Source organism: Heteronotia binoei, chromosome 2 (genome assembly GCF_032191835.1).
Source record: "Heteronotia binoei isolate CCM8104 ecotype False Entrance Well chromosome 2, APGP_CSIRO_Hbin_v1, whole genome shotgun sequence".
In the NCBI taxonomy this organism is placed as follows: Eukaryota; Metazoa; Chordata; class Lepidosauria; order Squamata; family Gekkonidae; genus Heteronotia; species Heteronotia binoei.
Window position 1 is genome coordinate 196,623,858 of NC_083224.1, and position 22,217 is coordinate 196,646,074.

A 22,217-nucleotide genomic window follows, 5' to 3' on the forward strand; every position below is an offset into this window, starting at 1 on the left:
ACTTAACCACTACACCAAACTGGCTCTCTAAACTGCTTGGGACCTGCGTTAGGGCTGTGGCTCAGTGGGAGACCCTCTTCTAAGCGTGCAGAAGGTCTCGAATTCAATCCCCAGCATCTCTGGTTTAAAGGACCCGGGCAGCAGGCAACAGGAAAGAACTCAGCCCTTGGCCCCAGTGGACCAAGGGTCTGATGCGGTAAAAGGCAGCTTCGTGTGTTTATGTGACAGAGGTGTGTGAAGCACACATGCAGACTCTAAAAGTCAGAGATCTGCTGCCACATTCAGAAATTAGAGAGGTTCACAGCGGCAGTGGTTGTAGTGGCTAAGTGCGTGGGCTGGGAGAACCGGGTTTGATTCCCCACTCCTCCTTTGGTGTAGTGGCTAAGTGTGTGGACTCCTATGTGGGAAAACTGGGTTTGATTCCCCTCTCCTCTGCTTGCAGCTGCTGGAATGGCCTTGGGTCAGCCATTGCTCGCGCAGGAATTGTCCTTGAAAGGGCAGGTGCTGTAGGAGCTCTCTCAATCCCACCCACCTCACAGGGTATCTGACGTTGAAGAGGAAAGGAAAGGAGATTGTAGGCCGCTCTGAGACTTTGTCCTTGAAAGGGCAGCTTCTGGGAGAGCTCTCTCAGCCCCACTCAGCCTCACAGGGTGTCTGTTGTGGGGGAGGAAGGGAAAGGAGATTGTAGGCCGCTCTGAGACTCTGTCCTTGAAAGGGCAGCTTCTGGGAGAGCTCTCTCAGCGCCACCTGCCTCACAGGGCGCCTGTTGTTGGGGAGGAAGGGAAAGGAGATTGTAGGCCGCTCTGAGCCTCTGTCCTTGAAAGGGCAGCTTCTGTCAGAGCTCTCTCAGCCCCACCTACCTCACAGGGTGTCAGTTGTGTGTGTGGAGGGGAAGGTAAAGGAGATTGTGACTGCTTTGAGACTCTGACATTCAGAGTATAGGGTGGGATATAAATCCAATATCTTCCAATATCTTTTCAGTGACACCCTCTCCCCCCTTTCCATTGAATACTTGTCTTTTGTAGACTTACAGTCGTTACTTTGGCCTCCCTACACTCCTCTGTCTCCTGGCTTAATTAGAGCCTGTTTTCTGGTCACTTAAGCTAGGTTTGGAGTTAAGGGGTTTTTTTGGTGGGGAGCGGCCATGACAGACTGACCTTCTGTGGCCATTGGACGAGCCCTTTAACTGCTAAAAAAAGCCCTGCTCTAAATGGCAAAACAGCTGTATTTGCATTTTGCTTTGAATATAAAGTTCCCCTCATGAATTCCTTGAAAATAAAACTTTGCGATATGGATGGAGGATAATAGTTGTGTGAGGAAAACAACCGGCTTAAATAAGGACGGGTCAGGCAGTGTCCTAGCCGGAGCAGTCCCTTCTGAGGAAATGTCTGTTTTTGGTAGTACTTTTTAAAATTGAGCCGCTTAAACCGTAGCTCATTTAATCGATTGATGGAGGACCCCTTTCCAGCCTTTCTAAACAGCTCTTGGTGTAATAACCCGGGCCTCAAATGTTCCACAGGCCGGGTTCCAGAACGACGCAGTGGGGCGGGCGCCTTCCGCCCATGATTCAGCCATCCCTCGAAAGAGAACTACTTCTTGAAAGCCAGCCGGGGGGAGGAAGAAAGGGGGCGGAAAGTCTGGAAGCCGTGGAGGAGGGCGCGGTCCCAATTTGGCTCAGGTCCCGGCGTTTTTGGTGGTGTCAGCCTCAGGGCTCCGTTGCCGCCTGGGCCAGATCGCTGACCGTGCAGTTTGCGCTGTGCAACGTCTAATTAGACGAGGGATGGGCTTGGCACGTTAATCCTTAAATGAGGGCTTGAGCCAGCCCGGAAGTGGAGTGGTTGTACCAGGGCGGGGCCGGTCTGCCAGAGACTTGTTTCCCTCAGGGGCCCGTGACATGCGTCTCCCCAAACTGAATGCAGGCTGCTTGCAGCTGGGAACTTGGCATTTGTGTTTTGTGCGTGGATAGAGCATTGCTCTAGGATCTAGGAGACCCAGGTTCGAATCCCTGCTCTGCTTTGGTGGGTGACCTGGGGTCGTTCACATAGTTTCAGCCTAATTTACCTCACGAGGATAAAACAGAGGAGAGGAGAACAACGTAGGCTGCTTTGAGGCGAAAGGTGGCTATAAGTAAATACATTTGAGCAGGGGTCATTTTGTAGAAAAATAGGTGGTGGAGCTCACCCAGGGATTGTCATGCAGCTGCACATACTTTTCAATGGACAAGGAGGTGGAACTCTCAGAAAGGTTCAGGAGCTGTGCTCCTGTGAGCTCCCACTGAATCCGAGGCCTGCATTTGAGGGAGGGTCCCATTAAGGGTGACGGACGGCATCTCCTGGAATTCTGTTTCTTTGGGGTTGGCTTGGAACAAATACCACCTGCTAGTTCCTGTGATTCTACCATTGTTGGATTATTGTGCATTACAGGCTTAAAACGTTTGCTAGCTGCCTCGCACACATGTTGAGCGAAACAGGGGCGTGTCGGTTAACTAAGTAAATAGGATGTTATGTGTTCTTGCGGGCTCGCAGCACGGACACACTTTCTTCCTTTAAAACTCATTTCAAAGTATAGTTAAAAGGTTTTTGGCTGTGGCGGTGGTGACTGAGGGAAACCGCCGCATTCAGCAACACAGCCTCTGAATCCCAGAGCCAAGAGGCAACATCAGGGGAAGGCCTCTGTGCCCTTTTGTTGACTCTCCAGAAGAACCGGTTGGCCACTTTTTGAGACTGGATGCTGAACTTGATGGACCATTGGTCTGATCCAGCAGGGCTCTTCTGATGTTCTTATGAAGGCCTCAGCCTCTGTGCTCTGTTGTTGGCCCTCTAGAGGAACTGGTTGGCCCCTGTGTGAGATGGGATGCTGGATTTGATGGACCATTGGTCTGATCCAGCAGGGCTCTTCTGATGTTCTTATGAAGGCCTCAGCCTCTCTGCCCTGTTGTTGGCCCTCCAGAGGAACTGGTTGGCCTCTGTGTGAGACAGGATGCTGGACTAGGTGGACCACTGGTCTGATCCAGCAGGGCTCTTCTGATGTTCTTATGAAGGCCTCGGCCTCCATGTTCTGTTGGTGGCCCTCCAGAAGAACAGGTTGGCCTCTGTGTGAGACAGGATGCTGGACTAGATGGACCATTGGCCTGATCCAGCAGGGCTCTTCTGATGTTCTTATGAAGGCCTTGGCCTCCATGCTCTGTTGATGGCCCTCCAGAAGAACAGGTTGGCCTCTGCTTGAGACAGGATGCTGGACAGGTGGACTACTGGTCTGATTCAGCAGGGCTCTTCTAATGTTCTTATGAAGGCCTCGGCCTCCATGCCCTGTTGTTGCTCCTCCAGAGGAAGAGGTTGGTCACTGTGTGAGACAGGATGCTAGACCAGATGGGCTGATCCAGCAGGGCTCTTCTTCTCTTTTGACAATAATGAAGTCTATTTATCCTTTGGACAAAATAATTACAAACTGTCAACAATTTAGCATACATCAAATCTGACACATGAAAATCACAGTAAACAAGGACAAAACAAAAATTAAATACAGATCACAAATAGATCAGCTTTTTGTAGAATGAATTGTTAGGTACAATGTCATGTTCAGTTAAATGCTTTACCAGTGGTAACCAGACAGCCACCACACGATGTTCATGTTGCTCAATCAAAAAAATCAGAAGAATTGCATGCAATTCTATTCAGAGCAAACCGTTCCCACGGCCGTGAAACTATGGCTCTAATAAAGGTGGAGAAGAGTTTACCCAATTTGCATCTCTTGTCATTCTAGCTGCTGCAATCAAAATATTAATTAATTCAACAGTACCTTTGTTAAGCACTTGGTCTTTCCAGTTGTGTAAAAGACATACATCCGTTTTAAAAGGAGAAAGTAGCCTGTAATACCTAATACGTAATACCAGATACGTTTGATCTGAAATTGGATTTGTTTCCAAAATTTTGAAATGTGCTTGCGGGCCCGTTCTGATGCTCTTATGAAGGCCTCGGCTTCCAAGCTCTTTTGTTGGCCCTTCAGAGGAACAGGTTGGCCACTGTGTGAGACGGGATGCTGGACCAAGTGGACTACTGGTCTGATCCAGCTCTTACGTTCTTACGGTTCTCCATGGGGACCCATCTCATGCCCTGTTGGCATTTGTCACATCTGCCTGCTTGGTGTATACTCTTTTCCGTGTGACCCCTTTATAAGTAACTTCTGTGAAGGCAGCTCTCTGTGTTGTTCTGAGGTGACGTGTGCTCCTTGCCTTCCTTATTTCCACTTCCACCAAAGGCTCTTTCCTTCGAAGTCTCAGTTGGATCCAAAGCACAAGTTATATTTGGTAGAATGACAAAACAGTGCACAGGGGTGGCTCTGAGGTAACGTTGGCTTTCTTCCCCCACAACACCAGTTGTTCTTCTTAAACGTAGAGTCCACTTATAACAGGGCATCGGTTTCTACACAGTTAATAAACGTAATGGTTTCAGATAGGTGCATGCACATAATGGTTCCTTAAACAGACCTAACCATGCAGTCTTATTTTCTTACTTGGGATTTAGGCCAATAACTTCCACAAAGCTTGAACTCCCTGATTTGCCACCCAAGCTAATAATTTCCACAGAGACTTTATTTTCTTCGCTTGCCACTTAGTTGAATAACTTCCGCACAGAATGCAGATATCTCTCACAGTGCTCTACGGTCCCTCACTAAAGTCCCTTCCTTCATACAAACAGACACAGACACGCAGAGCTCAGTAGCAACGCACACAAAAATCCCTCTGAACAACCCAAGCCACGTTACTTTTTAGGACACACTGCCATCCGATCAGAATACCCTTCAGTCACCTGTCCAGCCCCCCTTTTCCTTACTCCACATACAAGCCTCCATTTTAGATCATGGCAACATACATTTAAAAGCTCCACATTCAAATACAGAAATAGATATGTGGTATTGGCATGGTGTTTAACCCGCCTCCCTTTATTGTTCTTTCTCTCCCTACAGCTATATGAACTTGATGGGGACCCCAAGAGGAAAGAGTTCCTGGATGACCTTTTCAGCTTCATGCAGAAGCGAGGTGAGCACACACACACACACACACACACCCAAAGCCCCCCCCCCCCCTTTTGTCTGTTGCTTATCCACTCTTTCTCTCTGGCTTGTCTGTTTTGCACTGGGCATCTTTCTCTGTCTGCTGGAAGGTCACAGAGAGCTGCGTCAAGGCACGAGTCAGAATAGTCTGTTTGGTGTAGCGGTTAAGTGTTTGGACTCTTATCTGGGAGAACCAGGTTTGATTCCCCGCTCCTCCACTTGCAGCTACTGGAATGGCCTTGGGTCAGCCATTGCTCTCACAGGAGTTGTTTTTGAAAGCGCAGCTTCTGGGAGAGCTCTCTCAGCCCCACCCACTTCACGAGGGTGTCTGTTGTGGGGGAGGAAGGGAAAGGAGATTGTAGGCCGCTCTGAGACTCTGTCCTTGGAAGGGCAGCTTCTGGGAGAGCTCTCTCAGCCCCACCTGCCTCACAGGGTGTCTGTTGTAGGGGAGGAAGGGAAAGGAGATTGTAGGCTGCTCTGAGCCTCTTTTTTTCTTGAAAGGGCAGCTTCTGGGAGAGCTCTCTCAGCCCACCCGCTTCACAGGGTGTCTGTTGTGGAGGAGGAAGGGAATGGAGATTGTGGGCCGCTCTGAGCCTCTGAAAGGGCAGCTTCTGGGAGAGCTCTCTCAGCCCCACCCACCTCACAGGGTGTCTGTTATGGGGGAGGAAAGGGAAAGGAGATGGTAGGCTGCTCTGAGACCCTGTCCTTGAAAGCGCAGCTTTTGAGAAAGCTCTCTCAGCCCCACCTGCCTCACAGGGTGTCTGTTGAGGGGGAGGAAGGTAAAGGAGATTGTAGGCCACTCTGAGACTCTGTCCTTGAAAGGGCAGCTTCTGGGAGAGCTCTCTCAGCCCCACCCGCTTCACAGGGTGTCTGTTGTGGTGGAGGAAGGGAAAGGAGATTGTAGACCACTCTGAGCCTCTGCAGCTTTCGGGAGAGCTCTCTCAGCCCCACCCACCTCACAGGGTGTCTGTTGTGGGGGAGGAAGAGAAAGGAGATGATGGGCCGCTCTGAGCCTCTGTCCTTGAAAGGGCAGCTTCTGGGAGAGCTCTCTTAGCCCCACACGCCTCACAGGGTTGTGGGGGAGAAAGGGAAAGGAGACTGTGAGCCGCTCTGAGACTCGGAGTGGAGGGCAGGATATAAATCCAATATCGTCATCATCGAATGAATGAATGAATGAATGAATGAATGAATGAATGAATGAATGAATGAATGAATGAAAGAGGGGAGCCCTCTTCCCAAGGCAATCGCAGGCTGCCGTTCTTGAAACCTGCCTAGCTGTCAGCCCGTAGGTACGTTATAATTTCAATAGATAGAAATGACCTTTCTGTAGCTATTAGCTTAGCTGGCGCGATGCTACGGAATGTTCACGAACATCCCAGCCGCTCAGAAATTTAGGAAACTGTCAGTGCCGACAGCCTAGGGAGAGGCTGGAACTATTATGGGCTGTTGTCGGAGAAGGGATTTGGTGGCGACAACGGAAGAAGGTGTTGATTGCCGTGTTTGGGGGAAGCATGTCACATGCATTTACAAGACTGACGCTGGATAACACCTGTGAACCCCGTCGTGCCCTGCTTGTGAGCTGCACAAACAGAGAAGATATGTATATGTGTGCATTGGGGGAATGGATGTAGAAAAAGCACAAGGACTCCAGAGCCGCCACTCTTCCACCAGTCTCTGCTTTTTTAAGAACTTAAATTTTATTAAATTTTTTATACAAAGAAATAAACCACACTTAGAAGAAGGATTTTGGATTTATATTCCACCCTCCACTCAGAGTGGCCTACAATCTTCTTTATCTTCGTCCTCCACAACAGACACCCTGTGAGGTGGGTGGGGCTGAGAGAGCTCTGACAGAAGCTGCCCTTTCAAGGACAGAGTCTCAGAGTTGTCTACAATCTCCTTTCCCTTCCTCCCCAACAACAGACACCCTGTGAGGCAGGTGGGACTAAGAAGACTCTCACAGCAGCTGCCCTTTCAAGGACAGAGTCTCAGAGCAGCCTGCAATCTCCTTTCCCTTCCTCCCCCACAACAGACACCCTGTGAGGCGGGTGGGGCTGAGAGAGTTCTCCCAGAAGCTGCCCTTTCAAGGACAGGGTCTCAGAGCAGCCTACAATCTCCATTCCCTTCCTCCCCCACAACAGACACCCTGTGAGGCAGGTGGGGCTGAGAAAGCTCTCCCAGAAAGCTGCCCTTTCAAGGACAGAGTCTCAGAGCTGCTCACAATCTCCTTTCCCTTCCTCCCCCTCAACAGACACCCTGTGAGGCGGGTGGGGCTGAGAGGACTCTCACAGCAGGTGCCCTTTCAAGGACAACTCCTACGAGAGCTATGGCTGACCCAAGGCCATTCCAGCAGTTGCAAGTGGAGGAGTGGAGAATCAAACCCGGTTCTCCCAGATAAGAGTCCGCACACTTAACCACTACACCGAACATTGCCTATCAAGAGTTAAGGGAATAGCAATCAAAACAGAAAAGCAAAAACAAAAAAACCATGTGAAAAGTGTTCTCCCAGTAGTATCTGTACAGTGCAATATAGCAGGAACAATACAAAATCCAAGTACTTAATAGGCATTTTACATTCTTTAGATCAGGGGTGTCGAACTCATTTGTTATTAGGGCTGGATCTGACATAAATGAAACCTTGTTGAGCCGGGCCATGTCGGGCCAGGGCATGTGCGCACCTATTTAAGGTTAGGTAGCAGAGATATAAATTTTATAAAGAATACAGACAAACACAGATATATATATATATTTTAAAAATTAAAACATGCTTAACACGTTAGCACTCATTGGCACTTTCTTTGTATCTCTCCCATGGGAACCAGGGAACTGGGCAAAGGAAGCTCTGGCTCTTTCCTTCCTTCCCCAGGTGACTGGGGGGATCCTCAGCCAATAGAAAAAAGAGAGGCTTGGCTCAGTAGCTCTGCTGTGCGATTTGGAGAGCCTGGAAAAACAAGCTATTCCTCCCCCCCTTCCTCCCTAAGGAAAGTGCTTCAGCTAATGGAGAGAATAGAGGTTTTGCTCTATAGCTCCTGTGTGATTAAGCAAGCCTGGCAAAGCAAGCTGTGATGCAGAAGGAAGCAAGAGAGAGGGAGAAGGAAGCAGATGACAGCCAGCTGCTTGTAGGCCTGATAGGAGCCCTCCGGGGGCCTGATTTGGCCCCCAGGCTGCATGTTTGACACCCCTGCTTTAGATGTTGAGTTGTTGATATAGTGGAAAAATACAAACCACCTTTCAACAAACCAGTTTGCACTATTGGGATTGTCTTGCAGTACAATAGCGGTCTCTGCTTTTTAAAACATTTTTGACCGTTACATAGTCTGCTACCATGACTATAGTTATATTCTCGCTACAAAAATACCTGATTTTGAATCTGTTTTAATGAGAAAATAGAAACCAAGGGCCTTATGACTTTTATTACAAATGAGCCTCAAACAAACAAATTCTAGTAGGCTGTTGCTGAAGGGCTGAATTCGAAACTTGTAAAAACAATTTCCCTGTCATTATCGTTCTCCTGTTTGGTATTAGGTCAGGCGGAGGGAGAACTAAAACTATAATTGTTTTATATATGCAGAGGTGTTAAGTAAGAGCATTTTATATACAAATTGTAACCAGTAGAAATTTATAAACTTATCAGTTTTGTTATACCCATTGTGAGTCTCCACTCCCTTTACCCTGTTGGTGTTTGTATTGTTCCTTTTCTTTTTTGAAACCTAAACCCAATAAATATTGATATAGATTCAGATTGTTTATTATTACGGTACATATCCAGTAAAAACAATTTAAGAAGCCAGTCCATTCGAATCCATGTAGAAAGTACTCAAACATTGAGGCATGTTTCTTACAGTAGGATAAAAGTATTCCAAAAAAGGAAGCTTTGAAAAATTTTAAAATATACAAAAAGGATAAAAACGTCAGCTTCAAAGCCCCGTGGTGCAGTGTTAAAGCTGCAGTGCTGCAGTCCTAAGCTCTGCTCACAACCTGAGTTCGATCCCCGTCGGAAGCTGGGTTTTTAAGTAGCTGGCTTGAGGTTGACTCAGCCTTCCATCCTTCCGAGCTTGCTGGGGGGAAAGCGTAGATGACTGGGGAAGGCAAGGGCAAACCACCCCGTAAAAAGTCCACCGTGAAAAACGTGAAAGCAACGTCACCCCAGAGTCGGAAACCTTTCCTTTCAGAGTCCCTCCTTTACAAAATTGTCATGAATTCTCCTGGCAGCTGCCAGAAATCTGCGCAGCCATACGTAAACCATCGATATATGAAACTTTCAAAACAATTTCCCCAAACTTGTAGGGGCTGGGTGGGGCCAAGCAGATGGGACCAGGTGAGGACAGAACGACCCAATTCCTGTTTACATTACAGCGGCTGGGTTTTACTGACATTCTTGTCTGTGTTTACAAAAGCTAAGTGGGAACAGGTTTGTATTAAACCAAGGAATCTGAAGTGGGGGGGGGAGCTCAGATGGCCTTGGCTCCCCCTGCTTGAATTGGAGGGGGGGGGCACAAATGGCAAGGAACTCACCAGGCCCTTTGTTTTCGAGGAAGGAAGGAGATGCAGTCCCGGGTTACGCAGTTGGAATTCCAGGAAGATGTGGACTGTAAATTCTGCTTAATGAGAAAAAAAGATGCTACAGAAACAGCTCACGGCCCGTTACTTGGTCGCAAGCACCACAGGGCAGCCGGCAGGATGCCACAGATGGGCTGTGATTTTTTTGCTTTCTCTCCCCCTTCCAAAGTAAAAACTGCAGAAGCTGCAGTTGCCAGGGGCTCCCCAGATTTTTGCTGCTTCCCCCCCTCTCCCCCCCCCCCCCGCTGTGTCACAGATCATGGAAACACAACCGGTAGCTTGAACCTGGTCTCCCAACCACTCCAGGCCGGTGGGGACTTGCTGCCTTGGCTCTCGGCTCTGCCCCCCCACCCCCACCCCGCCTCTGTTTGCCCTTCATTTTGACTTCCCCCACCTTTTAAAAACCTTCAGACACTCTGGTTGCAAAATTCCTCTAGCCAATGCGCAGGCGCCTCCCAGTTCAGAACGCACCGCAGCCAGCTTTTCCCTGCTTGAAGCCGACCCACACTGGAAAATCACAGTACAGCATGTTTTTTAATTCCAGAAAAAAATTCCACAGTACTGGTCGCTATAAGACCACTCCTGATGCTTGTGAAATGTTTAGTTTATTTACGATTTATGTTAATGGCCAGAACTCCCCCACCCTGGGAAACATGACAGAAGGGAGTTCTGGAACCTCTTTGTGGAAAACAAACTTCTCAAAAAAGAATATTTAGAAGTTCACGAGGGGCACAACCCGTGTGTTTCTCCTTCATTTCCCTCTTGAGAGCTCCAGCACCTCCTTTTCCAGGAAGAAGGGGAAAAAAGACTTGGTCCCAGCTGCCTTTTTGTTACGCTTGGGCTATGCTGCTGAGTTGGGACCATCATGCACCATTAAGGGAATGGCACATAACGCACATGGGCCCAGTGTTTCCGTTTGGGGGGAAATGGCACGAAAGTGTTTTATTTGCTGACAACATACAAGCCTCTTCCGTCTTGTAATTACTCCCGGTGCGGGTAATGACAATAGGGGGGGGGATCCTTCCATGTTTATGGGGTTATTCTGCCCTCTTTACGAGAGCCCTTTTTTTTTTGGCAGATTAGGCTGAGAGAGAAAAGGCATGATTGCCGAGGGTCACCCCACAAGCTGGTGAGGTTTCAAATCTGGATCTCCCTGGCTCAGGAGGGACAGTATGCAATGTGCCACACTGGACTTCCAACTTAAGTTTGCACATCATGCACAGGACAAACAAGGAGGGGGTGGATACTTTGTAAGAAACAGCTCAGGGGTTGAGCGCGCTGCTTGAAGGGCACTTGGTGTAATTAGTGGACTGATGAAAGCCACCAAGTAATACACAGTCTTTCAGTTTGCAAAAATATATTAAAAGGACTGTGTATAACACATAATGAACAATACAATAACGATAGAAGCAGCGCTGCTAGGGCCTTTTAAAGTAACAGAAACCCCAAGGGGCCAGAAAACCCCCAGCCCCAAATGAATAGATATAAGTCCAAACTTGGAAACAGCCCAACTGAAATTCACAAGGTGGGTGCTCCTGAGGTGTGTAGCTTCAACGCAGCTGCTTTCTTAAAAAAGATGTCTCTCTAGATTTTGATAAAGAGGGCCCATGGCGCAAAGTGTTAAAGCTGCAGTACTGCAGTCCTAAGCTCTGCTCACGACCTGAGTTTGATCCCCGGTGGAAGCTGGGTTTTCAGGTAGCCGGCTCGAGGTTGACTCAGCCTTCCATCCTTCCGAGGTCGGTAAAATGAGTACCCAGCTTGCTGTGGGGGGGGGGGGGAAGTGTAGAGGACTGGGGAAGGCAATGGCAAACCACCCTGTAAAAAGTCTGCCGTGAAAACGTTGTGAAAGCAACATCACCCCAGAGTCGGAAGCGACTGGTGCTTGCACAGGGGACCTTTCCTTTCCTACAATTTGATGACGTTTCAATTCTTTCTTCAGTTTAACGGCTCAATTATTTAGGAACCCCATTCTACATTCTCTAATCACAGCATTAAGCTTCTCATTTCAGTTTGAACATCGGGCTCGTTGGACTATTTCTAAGTTTAGACATATCTATTCATTTGGGGGACGAGTTTTTTTTTTTTTTGCCCCCTTGGGGTTTCTGCTACTTTAAAAGGCCCTAGCACCACCGGCCTCTATCGTTATTGTATTGTTTGTTATGTGTTGTACACCATCCTTATAATGTATTTTTACAAAGTTGGTGGCTTTGATCGGTCTTGGGGTTGCCAAGTCCAATTCAAGAAATATCTGGGGACTTTGGGGGTGGAGCCAGGAGACATTGAGGGTGGAGCCAGGAGACATTGGGGGTGGAGCCAGGAGACATTGGGGGTGGAGCCAGGAGACATTGAGGGTGGAGCCAGGAGACATTGGGGGTGGAGCCAGGAGCAAGGGTATGACAAGCATAATTGAATTCCAAAGGGAGTTCTGGCCATCACATTTCAAGGGACCGCCCACCTTTTAAAATGCCTTCCTTCCATAAGAAATAACGAAGGATAGGGGCTCCTTCTTTTGGGGCTCATAGAATTGGACCCCCTGGTCCAATCTTTTTGAAACTTGCTGGTATTTTGGGGAGGGGCACTGGATGCTATACTGAAAATTTGGTGCCTCTACCTCAAAAACAGCCACTCCCCCCCCCAGAGCCTCAGATACCCGCAGATCAATTCTCCATTATTTCCTAAGGAAATAAGTCTGCACAGGGTATAATAGTTCCCAGCAGACATTTTCCTCCCTTGCCCCCGCTTTCTGATGACCCAAACTGGGGGGTCCCCTGCCCCCACCTGGGGATCGGCAACCCTAATCAGTCTACAGGGGTTGAGTGTGGCAGAAACACAACCCTTTCCTCACCACAGGCCTCTTGCTGGGGCACGATCCTTTGTGCCCTACCCAGAGACTGATGGCATGCGGAGGGCTTGCTATTCCTGTTTTGCAGATGGGCTACCGAGGCTGGAAGGAAAGCCGCCTTGGCCGGAAATGCCTAAAGTTTTGTGCATAACAAGTCTGGTGTTTAAGCGGGCTGTATACTCTCTCCTCCTCTTCCCCCCCCCTCCCCCTCCAGCCACATTTTTTATTTTTATTGCAGGAAGACACCACCGGATTAAAACCTCTCTGGCCACAATGGGGTGGTTTCTCGCTGGGTTTTGTTTCATGCCTTTTTTTTAAGGAAGTAATAAATCAATAAAAGGGGAAAGGGGGCAGGAGGGAGAGGCAAAGAAATGTCTTTGTGTGTGTGTGTGTGTGTGTGTTTGTGTGAGCGCGCATTAATGCACTTCCCACCCCGTTGCCCGGCCTACCACTCTAGTAGAAAAAACGTCAGGGTAAAACTATACTCTCAAAGCATTTATTCCAAGAAAAAAAATATTTGGTGATAGGAAAAACCTTGTGGCCTCTTCTTCTAAGTAGACTTTGCTTCTAAACCAGAGGTGTTGAATCCATTTGTTATGAGGGCCGGATCAGACAGGAATTAGACCTTGTCGGAAAGGGCCATGTGTGCTCCTATTTTCGATTCGGTAGCAAAAATATAAAGGACACAGACAAACAGAGTTTTTTTTTTTTTTTAACTTAAAATAAAACATGTTTAAAACATTAGCACTTGTTGGTCTTAAATGTGCTTTCTTTGTATCTCTCCCAGGGGATCCAGGGAACTGGGCAAAGGAAGCTCTGGCTCTTTCCTCCCTTCGCGAGGGGACCAGGAAGGGAAGGAGCCTCAGCCAATAGAAGGAAGAGAGGCTTGGCTCAGTAGCTCTGCTGTGCAATTAAGAGAACCTGGCAAAGCAAGCTCTGCCTTTCCCCCCTTCCTCACTAAGGGAGGCGCCTCAGCCAATGGAGAAAATAGAGGTTTTGCTCTGTAGCTCCTGTGCAATTGAGCAAGCCTTGCAAAGCAAGCTATGATGCAGAAGGAAGCAAGAGAGAGGGAGAAGGAAGCAGATGACAGCCAGTTGCTCGGGGGGGGGGGGGGGGGCTGATTTGGCCCCCGGGCCGCAAGTTTGACACCCTTGTTCTAAACAGTCTATAATGCGCAATATATGAGCGTTGCACCCAGGCACTTTCGTATTCCAAAGCCTCTGCCTTTGAACAGACTGCAATTTATTTATTGATTGATTTACTTACTTTGGATTTCTATGCCGCCCACTCCTAAGGCAGACGGCTAACAGTCATAATAAAATATTAAAATTGCAATCATAAAAGATAAAATACGGCCAATTTAAAACTCACCATATGGTGCTATAAAATTTTTTAGTTACTGCAGGCGATTTATAAATGTCTCAGTTCTCAATTCTTCCATTAGTCTGTTAGCGATCTTACAGATGCTATTGCTCAGTGACGTAGAAGTGGCAGTCTCAACCCCCACGTTAGTTGTCGTGGGCCTATTGAAAAAGCTCAGTTTTACAGGCTCTGCGGAATTGGGACAGGTCCTGCAGGGCCCTTATGGCCTCTGGGAGACGATTCCATAACATCGGTGCTGCCACTGAGAAGGCCCTGGCTCGTGTAGAGCTTAGCCTGGCCTCCCTTGGTGCGGGGATGGATAATAGATTTTGGGCTCCTGAACACAGTGCTCTCTGGGGTGTATACTCCAGAGATTAAAAAAACACGCAGGCACTTTGACATAACCTCTTTTCCCAAGCAGCCTGCACAAAATGAATCCAAACCGTCTGCAGTAGAATAAATCAGAGTGCACACAGGCAGTTAAAAAATGCACACAGGCACTTTTTGAAGGTTAAGAGCAGGGGTGTCAAACTCATTTGTTATGAGGGCCGGGTCTGACTTAAAGGAGACCTTGAAGGGCTGGGCCATGCGTGTACCTATTTAAGATTAGGTAGCAGAGATGTATATTTTTTAAAAAACTTAAAACATGCTTAAAACGTTAGCACTCATTGGTTTTAAATATGCTTTCTTTGCATCTCTCCCATTGGATCCAGGGAACTGGGCAAAGGAAGCTCTGGCTCTTTCCTTCCTTCTTTCCCCAGGGGACTGGAGGGGGGAGCCTCAACCAATAGAAGGAAGAGAGGCTTAGCTCAGCTCTGCTGTGCAATTGAGAGAGCCTGGCAAAGTGAGCTATTCCTCCCTCCTTCCTCCCCAAGGGAGGAGCCTCAGCCAATGGAGAAAATAGAGGCTGTGCTCTGTAGCTCCTGTGTGATTGAGCAAGAAAATAGAGGCTTTGCTGTGTAGCTCCTGTGTGATTGAGCAAGAAAGTAGAGGCTTTGCTCTGTAGCTCTGCTGTGCGATTGAGCAAGCCTGGCAAAGCAAGCTGTGATGCACAAGGAAGCAAGACAGAGGGAGAAGGAAGCAGATGGCAGCCAGTTGCTCAGAAGCCTGATAGGAGCCCTCTGGGGGCCTGATTCGGCCCCCGAGCTGCATGTTTGACACCCCTGGTTAAGAGTCTGCAATGTGACTCGCGTACCAAAATTACGAGAAAACCGTCTGTGATGAATTCTTTCATCCAGATTGCATGCAAGCACTTTATCAAACAGATTATCCCACTTCACAGTCTTGCATGTTCAGTGCACTCTCGTTTCAGCGAGGTGTCGGGATAAAGGTACCTACCACTGGCTGGAACCGAAAGACTCCCTTTCTGTGCTCCCTGCCATAAGCCCCACGCCCCTGGGGACAGAGGCCAGCCACTCTTTTGGTGCAGAAATGCACTGTTGGCTATGTCCCCCCTTCTCCCCGCCCCCACGTCGGTTGTAACATTCCTGTAACTCTCAGATTCTGTCCCCAGTGGACGTCCGTTGCTATCCAGTTTTGAGGCACCCCGTTAAGCTGCTTGGGAATCATTCGGTTTTTGTAAAATTTGGAGACCAAGAATCCTAGCCCTCATCTTCGCAAAGCCCCACTAGAAAGAAAGCAAAGCGACGTCTCCTGTAATCCCATGTAGTAGAGCACGAGTGTCAAACATGCAGTTTGGGGGCCGAATCAGGCCCCCAGAGGGCTCCTATGAGGCCCCCCAGCAACCGGTTGTCATCTGCTTCCTTCTCCCTCTCTCCTGCTTCCTTCTGCATAACAGCTTGCTTTGCAAGGCTTGCTCAATCGCACAGGAACTACAGAGCAAAGTCTCTTATTTTCTCCATCGGCTGAGGCTCCTCCCTTGGGGAGGAAGGGGGGGGAATACCTTGCTTTGCCAGGCTCTCTCAATCACACAGCAGAGCTACTGAGCCAAACCTCTCTTCCTTCTGTTGGCTGAGGCTCCCCCCCAAGTCCCCTGGGGAAGGAAGGAAGGAAAGAGCCAGAGCTTCCTTTGCCCAGTTCCCTGGATCCCATGGGAGAAATGCAAAGAAAGCACCTTTAAGACCAATGAGTGCTAACGTTTTAAGCACGTTTGTAGAAATATATATATTTATGTTTGTCTGTGTTCTTTATAACATTTATATCTCTGCTACCTAATCTTATTGTGGAGCAATAAGCATCTGAAAAAAGGCACAAAGATCAATGTTTACAAAGCGGTTGTGATGATAACCCTCATCTACGGCTCCGAATTGTGGGTTTTATACCGTCATCACCTGCGACTCCTTGAGTGCTTTCATCAGCGCTGCCTTCGCACCATCCTCAACATTCAATGGAGTGACTTTGTGACCAACACTGAAGTCCTCAAGCGGGCAGAGGTTACAAGCATCAAGGCACTGCTGTTGAAGACGCAGCTGCGCTGGGCAGGGCATATTTGCAGGATGGAAAACCACCGCCTTCCCAAGATCGCCCTGTATGGCGAACTTTCCACCGGCCATCGAAATAGAGGGGCACCAAAGAAGAGGTACAAGGACTCCTTGAAGAAATCCCTTGGCACCTGTCGCATCAACCATCACCAGTGGTCTGACCTAGCCTCAGATCGCAAAGCGTGGAGGCACACCATCCACCAGGCTGTCTCTTCCTTTGAGAACGCACGCGTAGCTGGTCTTGAGGACAAAAGGAGATTGAGGAAGAATCGCACTGCTACAGCACCAACCCCAAATCAGACTTTTCCCTGCAGCCACTGTGGCCGGACCTGCCTGTCCCGCATTGGTCTTGTCAGCCACCAGCGAGCCTGCAGCAGACGTGGACTACTGCACCCTTCTTAAATCTTCATTCACGAAGTCAAGCCGAGAGAGAGAGAGGTCTTGAGGACAAAAGGAGATTGAGGAAGAATTGCACTGCTACAGCACCAACCCCAAATCAGACTTTTCCCTGCAGCCACTGTGGCCGGACCTGCCTGTCCCGCATTGGTCTTGTCAGCCACCAGCGAGCCTGCAGCAGACGTGGACTACTGCACCCTTCTTAAATCTTCGTTCACGAAGTCAAGCCGAGAGAGAGAGAGAGAGAGAGAGAGAGAGAGGAGTGTTTAAGAAATTTAACAAGGTAAAGGTAGTCCCCTGCTCAAGCACCAGTCGTTTACGTTGCTTTCACAACGTTTTCATGGCAGACTTTTATGGGATGGTTTGCCATTGCCTTCCCCAGTCCTCTACGCTTTCCCCCCCAGCAAGCTGGGGACTCATTTGACCGACCTCGGAAGGATGGAAGGCTGAGTCTGCCCCAGGAGGTGGTGGCGGCTACAAGCATAGCCAGTTTTAAGAGGGGATTGGATAAAAATATGGAGCAGAGGTCCATCAGTGGCTATTAGCCACAGTGCGTGTGTGTGTGTGTGTATCTTGAGGACAAAAGGAGATTGAGGAAGAATCGCACTGCTACAGCACCAACCCCAAATCAGACTTTTCCCTGCAGCCACTGTGGCCGGACCTGCCTGTCCCGCATTGGTCTTGTCAGCCACCAGCGAGCCTGCAGCAGACGTGGACTACTGCACCCTTCTTAAATCTTGGTTTGCGAAGTCAAGCCGAGACCTAATCTTAAATAGGTGCACACATGGCCCAGCCTGACAAGGTCTCATTTATGTCAGATCCGGCCCTCATAACAACAGTACAGTGTCAGGCTAGGATCGGGAAGACCCTGGTTTGAATTTTTATTCTGCCCTGGAAGCTTTTCTGGCTGACCTTGGGCTATTTGCATGCTGTCAGGTGAACCCTACCTCACAGGGTTGTTGTGAAGATCAAATGGAGGAGCGGAGAATGAAGCCGGCTCCTTTGGGTTAGGGTTAAGCCCCATTAGAGAGAAAGGAGAGGCGGAAACAAAGTAAAAATTGGGATCGCTGCGGTTCACGAGGATAGTTGTAAGGAAGCCTGCTTTGGTGAGGAGGGCAGGGTATAAATAAAGGCAGGGCTTTTTTTTGTAGCAGGAACACATTTGCACGTTAGGCCACGCACCCCTCTTACGTAGCCAATCCTGCAAGAGCTTACAGGGGTCTTCGTAAAGGGCCTATTGTGAGTTCTTGGAGGACTGGCTACGTCAGGGGGTGTGTGGCCTAATATGCAGAGGAGCTCGTGCTACAAAATAAGCCCTGAATAAAGGTAAAGGAAAGGCCCCCTGTCAAAGCACCAGTCGTTTCCGACTCTGGGGCAACGTCGCATCACCAGCAAAGCTTTTGCATATTAGTCCACATCCCCCTGATGTACAAAATAAGCCCTGAATAAAGGTAAAGGTGGTCCCCTGTGGAAGCACCAGTTGTTGTTGACTCTGGGGTGACGTCGCATCACGACGTTTTCACAGCAGGCTTTTAATGGGGTGGTTTGCTTTTGCCTTCCCCAGTCATCTACACTTCCCCCCACCCCTGCAAGCTGGGACCTCCTTTTACCGATCTCGAAAGGGTGGAAGGCTGAGTCAACCTCAAGCCGGCTACTTGAACCCAGCTTCCGCCGGGATCAAACTCAGGTCGGGAGCAGAGCTTGGACTGCAGGACTGCAGCTTCTTGCCACTCTGTGCCACAGGGCTCCTAGGATATAAAAAGAAGTACATACATAAATAAGAATAAAAGGTCTAGATCAGGGGGCCCTCAGCCCTTTTGCACCTGCAGTTATCCTTGGAATTCTGACGCTGTGTGGAGGGCACGACCCATAGAATCGGTCTCCATAGAGTGCCCAGCAGACATTTCCCTCCCCTCTCTCTGCTTTCTGAGGACCCTGAAGCGGGGGGGAAGGCCTCCAAACCGGGGGATCCCCTGCCCCCTCCTGGGGATTGGCAACCCTTCAGCCGGCCTCTGAATCCCCTTTTCTGAAAGGTTATGCTCATGCCCTCTAAGCGAGGTTGAATCTGTAGAGCGTATGTTTTTCAGTTGCCCATATTATAGGGAGTCTCGTTTTACAGTTATTACTCCACTAGTCGATAGAACACCTGGTTATGTTAATACAAACAAAGCAAGACTTCATTGGTTCCTAGCAGATAAGAATTCGGAGATTACACAGTCCGTTGCTGAGTTTTGTGCGTTGATTCTTGTGCATTGAATTGCAGTTTAAAAGTGCTTAAATTTTGATCTCTCTTTTTGTGTGCGATGTCTGTTCTTATTTTTTTATTTGTTCATATTATGCTTATACTGTGTTCTTGGCTTGAGACTGTAATAAACTAAACTAACTAACTCAGCGTTTCCCATCGGCAGGGTCGGGACCCGGCCCGGGCCGTGGACCTCTGGACACCGGGTCGCGGCGGCTAAGGCAGCTCCCGGACTCCCCTCCCCATTTAAACACCCGTTGGTGTGTTAAAATGTGGGGGGGGGAGCCAATCTGCCTCCCCCACCATTTAAACACCCCAGCAGGGTGTTTAAAAAGGGGGGGGTGGAGGCAGATCGCCTGCCTTTGCCCTCTCCCTGCCAGGAAGAAGGCAAAGGGAGCTCCCGGGCGGGGTTGTTTAAATGTGGGGGAGGCCAATCGCCTGCCTTTGCCCTCTCCCCTCTCATTTCCTGCCTCCGGCCTCCACCCCCAAAGTCTCCTGGCTCCACCCCCAAATTTTAGTGGGCCAGAAAGGAGCAGTGTAAAGATAACCGGACCGCGGGTGGAAAAGTTTGGGAAACCCTGAACTAACGAAACGGCCTTTCTCTTTCGCTCTTTCTCTCCGCAGGGACCCCCGTGAACCGCATCCCCATCATGGCCAAGCAGGTTCTGGACCTCTACATGCTCTACGTCCTGGTGACCGAGAAGGGGGGTCTGGTGGAGGTGATCAACAAGAAGCTCTGGCGGGAGATCACCAAGGGCCTGAACCTGCCCACCTCCATCACCAGCGCCGCCTTCACTCTCCGCACCCAGTAAGTGCCGGAAGCCAGTCCTGGGGATGATGGAACTCTCTGTCTGGGGCAAGTGAGGCTCTGTATTCTTCGTGCTTGAGGGGGGCAACAGTGGGAGGGCTTCTAGTGTCCTGGCCCCACTGATGGACCTCCTGATGGCACCTGGTTTCTTTGGCCACTGTTTGATACAGAGTGTTGGACTGGATGGGCCATTGGCCTGATCCAACATGGCTTCTCTTATGTTCTTCTGCCTGGGGCAGTTATGCTCTGTATTCTTGGTGCTTGGGAGGGGCAACAGTGGGAGGGCTTCTAGTGTCCTGGCCCCACTGATGGACCTCCTGATGGCACCTGGGTTCTTTTGGCCACTATGTGACACAGAGTGTTGGTCCAAATGAGCCATTGGCCTGATCCAACATGGCTTCTCTGATGTTCTTCTGCCTGGGGCAGTGATGCTCTGTCTTCTTGGTGCTTGAGGGAGGGCAAAGTGGGAGGGCTTCTAGTGTCCTGGCCCAACTGGTGGACCTCCTGATGGCACCTGGGGTTTCTTTGGCCACTGTGTGACACAGAGTGTTGGTCTAAATGAGCCATTGGCCTGATCCAACATGGCTTCTCTTATGTTCTTACGTCTGGGGCAGTGATGCTCTGTATTCTTGGTGCTTTGGGGGGGCAACAGGGGGAGGGCTTCTAGCCCCACTGGTGGACCTCCTGATGGCACCTGGGTTTTTTTTGACCACTGTGTGACACAGAGTGTTGGCCTGAATGGGCCATCGACCTGATCCAACATGGCTTCTCTTATGTACTCTTAAGAGAAGCCATGTTGGATCAGGCCAGTGGCCCATCCAGTCCAACACTCTGTGTCACACAGTAGCCAAAAAAACCCCAGGTGCCATCAGAAAGTCCACCAGTGGGGCCAGGACACTAGAAGCCCTCCGACTGTTTCCCCCCACCCCAAGCACCAAGAATACAGAGCATCACTGCCCCAGACAGAGAGTTCCAACAATACGCTGTGGCTAATAAACAAAGCAGGAGTCAAGGACCACCTTTTAAGACCAACCAAGTTTTATTGAGAACGTCAGCTTTCGTGTGCTCTCCAAGCACACTTCATCAGACGAGGGGATCAGATATTGACTGTGGTTTCAGGTATATCAGGTATAGACAGTGGCTAATAGCCACTGATGGACCTCTGCTGCATATGTGTATCCAGTCCCCTCTTGAAGCTGTCTGTGCTTGCAGCCGCCGTCCCCTCCTGCGGCAGTGAATTCTCTTGCTCCGGCCAAGCTGTGGCGTTGAGCCGATAGAAGCGGGCAGGTTGGTCGAATGGGGATGGTGTTTCCTCTTGGTTGGGGAGCCAGCCTTTCTGAGGTTTGTTTTTACAGTTTTTTTTCAATGCTTGGAACGGCAGGCTGTGAAAGGCATTCCCTCTTGCATAGGAGAAAGAGAAGGACGGGAACACCTCTTTGCAGGGGCAGCTGGCATTACCTTGGGAGAGGAATTCCCATGGTAGAGAGGCCAGAAACTGCCGCTTTTGGAGGACGGCCGCAGCGATGAACGCAGCGGGACTGCATCACCTTAAAATGGAAGGCTTTTCCGACAAAAGGGTGGCTTTCCGTTTGGCCCCGGTGCACTCCGTCCCTTTCCCTTTTCATGTGATGGGAACATCCGTTTGGAGCAGAAGGGAACGGGTTAGTGGCATGTTTGTACACCGAACGTCCCAGGTTCAATACCTGTGACTTGGGTGAGCAAGTTAGAGTAGACATGAACGTCAGATGTTTGAGAGCCGCAAGGCAGGCAAAGAAAGGAAGGAGGGAAAGAAGGAAGTAGATGGGGGAGGTGGAAAGAAAGCAACTTTAACTTTACATGCATTCTCCAGGCCGCCAGGTGGTTTGACTTGGAGAAGCGATTTAAAGAGACAAATACCTTCTCCAGGGGTGGCCAAACTTGGTTTGCTTAAGAGCCACATCGAATAAATGTCAGATGTTGGAGAGCCGTAGGACGTGAACAAATATTACACACACGTCTTTATTAAAACTGTTAATACTTTCTTGGCGCAGAGGGATAAAATACGTATGAAGAAACTTTACAACACGACCGTGATAGAAGGAGGCTTAAAAAAAAAGAAAGGAAAAAAGCTGAGAATAACAGTTTCCATTAGACCACCACAGTTAAGGAATTATTTTTTTGCACCAGTGGGAGAAGGAAACACACATGCACCGTATAAATCACTGACCACCGTTTGCATCAATATGCATCTTTCCTTGCCTAGATACCAAGGTTAGTCAATACAGATCCTACAAGAGCTGTGAAACTGAGGGATTACCTTTACCTCCTTACAGTGGTTCCCTTGGCTCTTGTGTTTCCTTTGCCTGCTCTAGGTCTCCAGACAACCTCTGTGATGGAGATGAAGATAGGGTTGCCAAGTCCCCCGCAGCCTCTGGTGGGGGACTGTTTTCGTGCGTGCAGAAAGATGATGTCACTTGCAAGCGACGTCGTCGCGCCGACGACGTTGCACGCCGGCCGCTCTATTGTGCCACAGAG

At 49.3% G+C, this 22,217-nt stretch overlaps 1 protein-coding gene across 2 annotated transcripts in view; it reads left to right on the forward strand.

Moving 5' to 3' along the window:
* The window catches only part of ARID3A (AT-rich interaction domain 3A), a 120,811-nt gene that overhangs the window by 80,710 nt on the left and 17,884 nt on the right, over window positions 1-22,217 (forward strand). Inside the window, exons 3-4 of one of the 2 annotated variants that reach the window (XM_060232804.1) lie at window positions 4,966-5,038; window positions 19,520-19,703. In XM_060232804.1, coding sequence (XP_060088787.1) covers window positions 4,966-5,038; window positions 19,520-19,703 — 257 coding nt within the window. The remainder of the gene's footprint in view (window positions 1-4,965; window positions 5,039-19,519; window positions 19,704-22,217) is intronic. The other variant, XM_060232803.1, reaches the window with a different exon arrangement.